At 27.3% G+C, this 12,322-nt stretch overlaps 1 protein-coding gene across 9 annotated transcripts in view; it reads left to right on the plus strand.

The window, feature by feature from the left end:
* Positions 1-12,322, plus strand: part of LOC123272460 (LIM/homeobox protein Lhx3-like) — a 49,126-nt gene that overhangs the window by 3,597 nt on the left and 33,207 nt on the right. For 5 of the 9 annotated variants that reach the window (XM_044739234.1, XM_044739237.1, XM_044739235.1 and 2 more), the window contains exon 2: positions 10,618-10,662. The exons of 3 other annotated variants lie outside the window; for them this stretch is intronic. In XM_044739234.1, coding sequence (XP_044595169.1) covers positions 10,618-10,662 — 45 coding nt within the window. Of the gene's footprint in view, positions 1-10,427; positions 10,480-10,617; positions 10,663-12,322 lie in introns of those variants that run through there. One more of the 9 variants, XM_044739243.1, reaches the window with a different exon arrangement.

A 12,322-nucleotide genomic window follows, 5' to 3' on the forward strand; every position in this document is an offset into this window, starting at 1 on the left:
AAAAAAATTAAATGATCTCTTAAAAATATTTTTTTAATAAAAAAATTTATAATTTTTTGAATATTCTTTATTTGAAAATTTAAAAAATTTTTTTAATCCTGTCGAAATTTAATAATTTGAAAAAAAAATTTAGAATTATTTTACTAAGAATTAATGCAAAAAAATTATAAAATTAACTTTTTATTTTATTTCACAACTTAATTATTAAAAAAACGAAATGGTCAAAGTTTTGTTCATTTGAATTTAATAAATAAATAATTAATAAAAAAAGCCACAGGGGTTTTATTGTAATCCGAAGGGCGAGTTGACACGCGGTTTGTTTGGCTTTTTGTTGATAAATAAAGACCCGGAGAGATAAGGACTGTTTTACCTATAAAGAAGCTAAGCTCTTTTTGTTAAAAGGCCCTTACGTCGACTCGTCGGATATTTTAATAAGGTAAGTGCTGCAAGGCCGGCCTAACACTCAACCCCGCCACGGTGCCATGGGGTGGTTTAATCATGTAATGTGTTCTCGGGGGCACGGCTAGTCCGCAATCAATACGATATTGCCCCGAGCACGATATTACGGGCATCTTTTCATTCTATTTCCGAAAACCTAGCTAAAAACATAAACAAACAAAATCAAAATCAACTGAACTGACTTAAAAAATTTTCAAGAATACAAAAGAAATAAACAATTTATAAAAAAAATTAAGTAAAATTCTATTTAAATTTTTTTGCACTGAAAAAAAAATTAACTTGATCCAAGAGAAAAATTCTTGAACTAAAAAAATAATTTTGAAGAGGGTAATTGTCTTGAATCAAGACGAAAAATTCTTAAATCAAGTGAAATTTTCTTAAATCAAGAAAAATTTATTAGTTCAAAAATTTTCTGTGTGTGCAATTATTTTTTTAATAAATGTAAAAATAAAAAAAAATATTTAATCGAATTTCGAGAAGTTATTTTTATCATACCGACCTTCGTATACTGAATAACGTGTACCAATTAAGACAATTTTGTACAAATTAATAATTAATGATTAAGATTAATATAATGTTATATTATTATATTTAAGCTTAATTCTTATTCAATAAGTCTGTCAATACTCAATACTTTATTTAATACTTATTGTTAATTGTAATCTCGTGATACGAGATACGAGTTTGTTGTTCGAAACTCGTCAATTAAAATTTCAGTGATTTCATTCAATCTATTTAATGACCTTAGGCAATTATTTTTTGGTAATCAAAGCAGATGATTTTTTATCGCAAGGCCACTGGGGCAAGGTTGTTAACTTTTTATTTATTTTTTTATTTAAATCAATTAATCTTTCGAATTTGTTTATCTGATTGCACTGAAATGAGTTTAATTTTATTTATAAAATAACGCTCAAGGGGTTGGCTTAGCGCTGTAGGGTTAGCGTGAGGGTGAAAAGAAAATGGCCGACTGGAATAATAATCATTATATACATTGTATTATAATATTTTTTTAAATATAAATTATATGTTTATTGAATGATATTTAATTTTATCTAAAATAAAATTTAAATGAAGTTTTAAAGTTTGTTAAAAAAAATTGAATCTTTTATTATCTTTCTGACTCAAAAAAAAATGATTGACATATTTTAAGTGTCTAAACGTTTCAAATGACTGAAAAAGTATGGGAAGTATTTCAATGCCGCGTGCAATGGCTATCAAATTACCGAAAAATAAAAAAAAGTATCCCAGGATATAATACAATATCTTTTTATTCAACCGTAAAAAATTGTGTGCTTTTACTTAAGTGATATCAGATTAACGTATTACTTATTCTAATGTCTAGCGTCTGAAAGTTTATTGTGTTAATCTTTTGTTTATTGGGATTAACGAAAAGACATGTAGTATAAGGATGATCAAGCTGGGGTTCAAGGTGACAAGAAACAAGTTGACAGTTGATAATATGGACTTTAAAATAATCAATCTATGAGAGCGAGTGACCTCGAGGAAAGTCCACATTCAGACAATCGCCCACATATTGTTTGTATTTATTGTGCAAAATGCACTCAGCTATATTTATCAAGTTTTATTTTCCTATTATTATTATTTATATAAATATTTGTAAAATAAAATTCAATTGATTTTATAAAAAGGCAAAAAAATTTTATTTAAAAATTAAAATTATTTTTGTTTAATTCGCAAATTGATATTTTAAAATGAATCTAGACGTTTGATTACTTATTTTAATAGAAAATTTATTATTATTATCATCATTAAAGTTCTTTGATTAAAATTTAAAGGTAATAAAAATAACTAGCAACCTTGCAGTCACTATGTGACTGCCGTGACTTGTGATCTATAAATAAATAAAATTTTGCTTTATTAAATAATGACATCAATTTTTCATATATTTATATATATTATATATATGTATATATTAAAAATATATCAAAATACATGTGGGTACTCAAATGAAAGCTCTTGATGAGTGTAACATCGGAATGAGCTTATATCTTTAAAAATGTCAATAGTTCACAAGATACGAGGTCATTTCTTAATTATGTATCTAGAGATAGAGCATTTTCGAATGTAGCCTTAATACTTATCATTATAAATTAGCTATTGGTGAGAATGATATGAAAGCTTGAAAAAGCACCACTCCAGGTCAAGACCTTTCTAATGATACCAAATTTAACTATAAAAATCCATTTTGTCATACAAATACACTGGTCACAAAATTTTTCTTATTCTCGTAATGAAATAGATGATAATAATAATTTTTAAACTATTGTAAAATTATTATTATTAAAAAAAATGAATTAAAAATTCCGATAATTAAATTAAATTAAAAAAAAAACTAATTTACTTCCACCAAAATGATTTTTAATTACATTAATATCAAAAAACGTTTTAATTAATTTTTCTCTCCTTCGCGGTTTTTGAAATACCGTAAATTTTCGGTATTAATGCGTTTACCATAAATTTACCGTCATAATTCTGAAATGATACGGTATTTCTGTGGTCATTTTGGCCAGTTTTTTTTACTATAGTTATACACCATTTCTACCGTATTTTTGCTGCAAAGTTCAGAAATAATACGATAAAATTACCGTAAAACTCTAGAACTTTTACCGTAAAAAATCTGTGTATTAACTATAATATTACTATAATTTTACAATAATAAAATCGTATTTCTACGGTAAAAATACCAAAGATATACTGCAATTTTGCCGCGTTTACACTGATATAATTAAAGATATAATGCTTTCTACCGTAAGATGGACGGTTGTGTTTATTACTCGGTAAGTCTTATTAGGTGACTGAGTAAATAGATACAGATACACAGTAAAAAATTTTGTGTAATTTTCAACACAAATTTTGTGTAAAAGAACAATTTGACACAAATTTTTATGTCATTTCAACACAAACGTTTTATGTTAAAAAAATGACATAGTTTTATGTTACAAGTTACACAAATTTATGTTAAAATATGGAATAATACGATGCAAGAATTTTGACATATTCAAATGTTAAACGTTTACACAAAAAAATGTCAATTGATTTCCCAGTAAAAATGATAAAAGACATAACCTCAACTGTCAAATATGTGCTATTTCGTTACAAAAAGAGGAATTAGGTAATAATTCGTTGAAGTACACATGAAAGTAACAGTAATTTTTTAATCATTTTATTATAAATAGCAATAATTAAATTATAAAATGTTCTGTTGGAATGACTAATTGCTTGTCATAGGTTTCATATATTTCCCAGCTTTTGATAAAAGGCAAATCCGATAATTTTATAACAAAAATATTTGAACTTTTAATTACTACATATCCCAAACATGATGCCGATATTTCCATTGTTTTCCATGATTCACAAATTGAAAATAATTGGTCATGGATTGAAAGAAAAAGTAAAGTCTTACCAAAAGCTGGTAAATTATTTGAAAAACCTGTACAGATATATTTATTCTTTATAAGTTCTGAACCCTTGAATTTCATACGTTTCCCAACAGTAATAATTTTTTTTTCAGATAATGAAAAATAATCTAAAATAATTTGCTTATTTTCGAGCTCACTAATACTTTTATCTTGAGTATCTAAAAGATACGACTTACATTCTAATAAATCATTATCACTGTTCCAAAAAGATACCATTGATTTCTGATGACGGTTCGCTAATGTAAATCCAATGTCAATAAAGTTTTTTAGTTTATCAGCATAACTTTTCAGAAAACCGTTTTTACTTTCATATCGCATGGTCCATTGAATTTTAGGTGGACCCATTTTTTTGATGATCATTGGATAGTGCATCACAATATGATCTTTTGGAGTTAAAAGTGCCGAGTAATTATTTATCAAAATATTGTGATGCATTGTCGTGCTATGTTCTAGATCGTGTAACATTTGAGTGGTAATTTTTGGTGCTAGGACAATTTTGAGCATTTTCATAAGTAAAAGTATCATATTCCATTTTACATAATCACTATCCGCAATTTTTGAAACTGTATTTTTTAGAATTAAAGGTAAAACAGTAATCAGGCAAAGGGTCTGTGCAGCATGTTGACCAATACTATTTGAAGTTTTGCTAAGTTTGACACCACTAGGAATATTGGGTCTGTTATGTAAACCATAATCGAAAGCTTGGATTTGTTCATTTAATTCGTCATGAGTGATTAAACGCTTTTCAATAAGAAAAGTAAAGAACAACTTCATATCTCGTTGACAAATACCCTCCAAGAAATCGTGCATAACATCTATACTGTAATTTTCGCAAATTTTGAAGTATTTAAGATCACATAGAGGAGTAAATTTTTTTATTCCAAAAAAATTTAAAGTTTCATTGTTAGCGTAGTTTAATCTTTTCGATAAATATTCAAAACTTTCAGAAGTACGTAAAATCTTATCACTAGCTTCGCACGTCTTTTGAGCATCGCTTTTTAAAATAGTACAAATTCTGCAATAATAATTCGAAGAAAAAGATTCATTCATACCAAGTAATGTAGCGCATCCTAAATTATCGCAAGATAAAGAAACTAACGTACCTTTAACAATCGAATTTAGAGATTTTATAAAAATTCCTTTTGATTCTAAAATTTTTATATCTTCAACAATTACTTTTAATACGGGATCAATGCCAAACTGTTTGATGTCGTAATTATAACACAAAGCTAATAAATGTATATGATTTAAATTAGAATTCAAATGAGATGGCAAATTTAAAATGGTAAAATAAAATCCACCGATCTTATGAATACCGGTTTTGGTTCCTAATGGATTACAGACTTCGAATTCATCAAAATACAATTGTAATTGAATCACACACTTATTTTCTTTAAAAAATTGACTTTTTTCATAAACTTCTCCGTCAATAAAATGTGTATATACTTCGCTATTCGGTTCGCGAGGATTAACAAAATAATTGCTAATAGATTCGAAGTTTAACAGAAACGTAAGGGTTTCTAATAATGGTACATAAGTGAAAGAACTAGTTACAGAAGTTTGTTTATAACATTGTAATACCTTATCATACTTCTTATCGATACGGATGCCGTGAGCTTTTTTGATAGGTTGTATCATAGTTTTTTGGAAAGTTTTATTTCGCATATGTTTAGTTAATTTATTATTCAATGGTAACTTAAATTGATTTACAAAATTAACTCTTTCATTAAGATCATTGCATCTTATTAGATTATCAAGCAAAGGATACATCAAATCTGTATTCATTTTTATTATTTTATCGATAGTAGAATCGGGTAAACCAAAGACGTACAAATTTTGTATGTACTTGTCTATGTGATTTTCCATTTCGTTATTGTTCAAATTAGTATCAAAGCTATCAACATCATGATAACAAGACGATTTTGCTTGTGTATCATTGTCAACGGATAGAGAAGCTGTATTATTTTTCATGCACACTTCAAGGTGTTTTCTAAAATTATTATAAGTTACATAAGTATTGGAACAATTAGCACAACAAGTAAGCACCAATTTTGGTCCTTGAATTAATAAATGGTCCATTTGTAAATGTTTACATAAAAGATCAATGCTATCCATTTGCAAGGAACATAAATTGCACTTTAAATACATTTTTTAAAAACGTGAATTAAAAATAAAAAAGCGATATCTAATAATTGAATAAAATAATTTGTAATTAAATAATTACTTAATCATACAAATATTTGGTATAAACGAATATTTAACATTACGAACGTAATTTCAATGTGACTAAAATTATATTAATTAAAAATATTATAGATTAAACTATTAGATCACTCTTCAACACTTGTTTAAAGTAGAAAATTACTTTACTTTGTATTATCCACGAATCAACATTGTCATAAACTTTTTTGATTTAAGTTTTAACATAAGTTATCTAAATAAAAATAGAAGCTTCAATTCAAATCTTCAATTGAAGTTTCATTTGAAAGAGAATTCTCAATTTTGGATTTAGCTGCCTCTAAATTGCTGTAAAACTCAATCATCTGATTGGTACATGTACTAGGTATACCAAAAAAATTATGCTGAATAAAAACCCAAAAGTTTTTCAAATCAGGGTCAAACTTGACGTTGAAAACATAATGTGCCTTAAACAGTAAATCAATTGCTTCGACGATGTCTTTTACCTTAAGTGAAATACAATTGTTGTCTATACTTATATGGTATTGACTAATGGTATTTTTATTGGGTCCCACTGCAAGCAATTTTGGTTGAGTAGAATTAGCACTACTTTTCACTTGTAGTGGCGTTCCGACCTTAAAAAGAAAATATTAAAATGTAATTAAATTCAACTTTTATGAAGTGTGTAAAATTTTAATCAGTTATAAATACTTACTGGTCTGAAAATTAATAATTTGTCAATAATTGACTTAGTTTTTGCTCGATTAGGATTATTTTTACCTTTTGCAGTAGGTGGCACAAGCTGAGTTAAACAAATTAGTGAATTTGTCTCCTGGTCCCAATCTATTAAATATGTTGCATTATTAATATATAAAATAAAATTATACTTATAATTGTTAATCAAAATAATTTATAATCAGCATTAATATAGAATTAGTACTGTATCAGCATGTTACAAATACCTAATATTGTTTTATCTCGTTTTTCAACATCGTATACATTTAAAGCAGCATATATATACTTAGGGTACGTTTGGATAAAAATATCAGAAGTAATTTCTTTAAAAAGGAGCTTGAATTCAACATCAATCTGTTAACACAAAGAAAATGTCATTGTAATAATTTGAAACTACACTAACAGAGAAAACATACGTATTTACTTACCAATTCAGGAACATCCAAAAACCTAGGAAATACTTTAAAAAAGTTTTCATTCATATACAAAAATCGTCTAACATCATATGTTTGACGAATCCTCAAAATAATGTCTTCTCTCTGACTGGGAACGGCACTTTGCATAAACTTGATCGCTTCCTGTATATTGACTGTTTCTTCGACCGTTTCAGTAGTTCCATCGGGAACAGCAACAGATAAATTGCCTTGTACAGTCTTAGCACACTTAGAGCCCCGTGGTTTCCTACCGCTGTTTGACAGTCCGGTTGCTATGTAACCCGTACCTGATGTGGGATCGTAAAACTGTTCCTATCAATAGAATTATTATGAAATAAAAAGATTCCAATATTAAATCAGAGTTGTTATAATTAGCACTGATCTACTTACAAATCCGAATTTTCCGTGTGGATTCCGAAGATTTGGAAACAACTCAATCACTGCAGCTGCACATTCTTCTTTATCTTTAGACGACAGTGTCCTTTTGATCTTATTCTTATAATCAACAAGGTAGTTAACAATCAGCCTTACAAGTTTTTTACGATTGCTAGTAGCTAAAAATTGATGCTGATCATACTCTATTATAAGATCACTGCCATTTGGTGTGGCTAAAATCAGTCTTCTGAGTGTCTGAAATATTAACAAATTATATAATTAGAATTCAAAACGAATAACAAGAGAATAATTACTTAGACAATTTTTCATTGAAACATAAAAGATTTTTAAAAATCGATAAACCAATATACCTCTTTATCAAATTTTTTTAATGGTGTAGAATCTTCAAATTTCTGCTTCTTTGTAGGAGGACTGCCTAACGAATCATTATCGTTTCCACCATTGTCGATAATACTCAGGTTATAATCCGAATCAAAACTTATTTCAGAAGAGTTATCAGCGTGGAAGCTACCCAAAAGAGATGGCTTACATTGAGTAAGGTCACCTATGGATTTAAAAAATATTTGTTTATTATTATATAGTTAAGTAATTTAGTTTGTTGACCAAAATAAATAAATTTATAGATTTTTATCTTATAAAAAACTTACATATTACATCATCCGCAGTTTGGATTTTTAATGTCACACCTGGTGGACTTGATAATATATAATCCACTAAAATAAAATCAAGCCTGGCATCATTTACATCAGAAAAGTAAAAAGCAGAATTTTTTCAAGGACGGAAAGACTTCTTTAGCTACAAAAATAACATATTTATATTATCATATATTATCTAGATATTTATATTATCAAAAAAATGAAACACTTATAAAAAACTGAAATATTCTTAATAAGAAAAAAACCTTTAGATACTAGCTGTTCGTGTGTAATCGGCTTCTCCAATTTTACCCACATCTTTTGGTGACAAAAATCAAATATTAGCATAACACTTCCTGATACATTATAATTAGTTGACGTGTTATCATTTGGCATTATAAAATTCATCTAAAAAAAACGAATTTTATAAAAAATCACTATAAATTATTTTAAAATATTTACTTATATTAAAAACTGGTAGTGTATCTTCAACAAAGTAATCAATTTTTTTAGGTTACTGATTTTTATTAAAAATATTTCAAACAGAAACAAAATGTCACTTACATTTATTATTTGCACTACGTTTTTTCATCCACAGCAATTTATATTTAATTGAAATTGCACTTATTATAAATGAAAAACAATTAAACTAAATAAAAATAAACTAACAGCACGACAAAATATTACCGGTATTGTATGCAATAAGGCGACAACTAACATGGCGTCGCATTTTCCGCGTAAATACGTTGGCGGCAGTTTTTAACACAAAGTTGTGTAAAATCAACACAACTTTGTGTTGATTTCGGAATAACATATTTAAAATGTTACTTCTATGAGGAATAACACTTTTTTGTGTTAAAAATAAATGACACAAGTTGGTTATGTTAAAATGACACAAAGATATGTCAAATATTTGACACAAAAATTTTTAACACAAGACTTTTTTGACGCAATGACGGAAAATTTTTTACTGTGTAGTGTCTCTGATAGCTCAACTGGTAGAGTCTTCGGCGCATATCTAAATAATCCGGGTTCGAATCCCGGTCTGGACAAAAAAAATGATAATAATATTAACAATAGAGAAATTAATTTATCAACCTCTTAAAAATTATTCATGATAATTTATAATATTATAAAAAAAAATTTTAAGCTATTGAAAAAAAGTAGTAAAGCAGCATATTTTTGGTATTTTGCCGGTAATAGAAAGTAGGGATCTTCTATTCTGGTTTTTTGCTGCAATACTGCCGCAGATATATAGTAAATATGCGGTACATTTACGGTTTAAATGCTGTTAATATACCGTAATTTTTCTATTGTATTGTCGTAAATATTCTGAATTTATTTCGTAATTTTTTCATAATAATTCGACAAAAAAACTGGCTAAAATAACTGAAGTATTACGGTAAAAATACAGCATTTATATCGTATAAATATCGAATCTTTACGGCATTTCCAAAACCGTAAGGGCTACTACAAAAATGACTAAATAATTTTCCAATTATTAAATAATTTATGAAAATGATCAATCAAATTAATTTTTATCCAAACTGTAAATTTTTCACTGAAATGATTTTTAATTAATATTTTAAAAATTAATTGTTCACTGCAACGTAACTCAATAATTTTCCATCGTGTAAATTAAACAAAATGTAAATAATTTACAAACCTATCAATTGAATTAATCGGAGCAAAAGAAAAAAACAATCATTAAAATACTATTACGGAGATGAAAGGCTTAGGAATGACATCATAAACCTTGTGGTAATCCAATATGTAAGTAGTGTTGCATTTTGTCAAAGAGTAACATAACTATCGCTGGAACTTACGTGGGAACCGGCCTGGGGGCTGGAAGTTACCGCGGGGTTTGTTTTCGCGAGGTTCAAGGGGATGTTTGATACATATAACATATATGGTTATAGGGGGCGTGTTTGGTGGTTCAATATCGGGCCGGTACTCACTTTGACGGCACGTGACTACTCGACGGATACTGTTTGCGTAACATAATCATATACACAACGTAATGAGTATATATATGTGTAATATGTGTTGTGTAGCAGGAAATATCCCATTATGTAGCAGCAGACCGAAGACTCGAGGTGTTTGCTGCAACCCGGGATGCATTGTTACTAAAACCACTGGGTTCCCGTCGGATTAAGTACCTCTTGATGGGAACTAAACTGCGTTTACTCTTGCTATTGTTTTGTGAGTCTTACATGCGGCTCATGTTTTTATTTTTTCCACTCGTTTATACAATTATCATGATAAATATTATTTTTAATCATAATAATATCATCAAAGATTATTTTTTTTTTATTTTTATTTTTATTATTTATGTTTTAGACTTTGAAGATGATAGACAATGTCATATACCAATCAAAAAAGAACGTGAGTTTATTTTTATTTTATAATTCTGCTTAATCTTTAAAAAAAATCAAATTTTTTTAACAAAAAAAATGAAGAGATTGTTGACGGGTAGGCTTTTGAGCTAAATCACTCGAGTCGCCCGGATAGATGCCGGATGAGTCTTTGAAGTGCGTATTAAAACACTCTTTATACTCGACTCGAGTGTGTCGGACTATTTTGTATCATCAAAAAGAGAAAAGAGAGCTACTAAAGCTGGTATAGAAGGATAAACCTCCCTATGACTTTGTCGATCTTCACGTCATACTATACCCATATGTCACTAAAATCCACTCACCTTTGAGCTCGATCTCTATCCGAACCTTCGCTACTTGTTACTTGCTACTTGCTACAGTTGGTCATCTCTCAACGCGATTGTTGTATAAAAACCCATTGATGTTGCTTTTAACCTCTTAGGACTTAAATATGCGGGCTTAATCATTTTTTATTATAAAAAATTCATTTTTTAAATCTAAATTTAGATTAAAATTTTAATTAATAATAATAATATTAATTTTACAATAAATTATTATTATTAAAATTCTTTTATTAAAAATTTAAGTCAAAAATAATAATAATTAGCAACTTGCAGTCACTATGTGACTGCTGTGACTTGTGAACTAAAAAGAATTAAAATTTTGCTTTATTAAATAATGATTTTTGTTAAATTGCACTGTACTTTTTTAAGTATTGACGTTTTTAAAGATATAAGCTCATACCGATAATATAACATATAAAAATTTTTATTTATTGTTTTTTTTGTGATGGAAAATGTAGAAGGTTACTTGGAATTTTTATTGAAAAATTTAATGGCAATTTTAATTGAAGAAAATTTTTTTTTAAATAGATTTTTGGAAGAGGATTGAAATTTTTTTGAAGATCATTTTACATGGTTCAAAATTCTATTTTTATTTAGTCAAGAATTATTATTGTTATCATCATCATTATTATTATTATTTTTTTTTCTTTTAAATAGTATCGAAATAATAATAATAATAATAATAATAATAATAATAATAATAATAATAATAACCAGCAATCTTGCAGTCACTATGTGTTTACTTGTGTAAATAAATAAAATTTTGCTTTATTAAATAATGACTTTTGTTAAAATGCCCTGTCCTTTCTTAACTATTGACGTTTTTAAAGATATAAGCTCATCTCGATGATACACTTATTAAGAGCTTTCATTTGAGTACCCATATGCATTTTGATATATTTTTCATATATTCATATATATAAATATATAAAATATATGAAAAATTAATGTGGGTACTCAAATGAAAGGTCTTGATGAGTCTAACATCGGGATGAGCTTAAATTTTTAAAAATGTCAATATTTCACAAGATAAAAGGTAATTTCTTAATTATGTATCTAGAGATAAAGCATTTTCGAATGCAGCCTAAATCCTTATCATAATAAATTGACTATCGGTGAGAATGAAATAAAATCTTGAAAAGACACAAATTCAAATCAAGAACTTTGCAATGACACTAAATTTCACTTAAAAAAAAAAAAACGATTTTATCATATGATTATCCTGGAAGCAAAATTTTTCTTATTCTCTTAATAATGTAGATAATAATAATTTTTAATAGATTCTAAAGGTATAAGTCAAAATTATTATTATTCTTCGATTAAAAA

The sequence above is a fragment of the Cotesia glomerata genome, linkage group LG10 (assembly GCF_020080835.1).
Source record: "Cotesia glomerata isolate CgM1 linkage group LG10, MPM_Cglom_v2.3, whole genome shotgun sequence".
NCBI lineage: Eukaryota > Metazoa > Arthropoda > Insecta > Hymenoptera > Braconidae > Cotesia > Cotesia glomerata.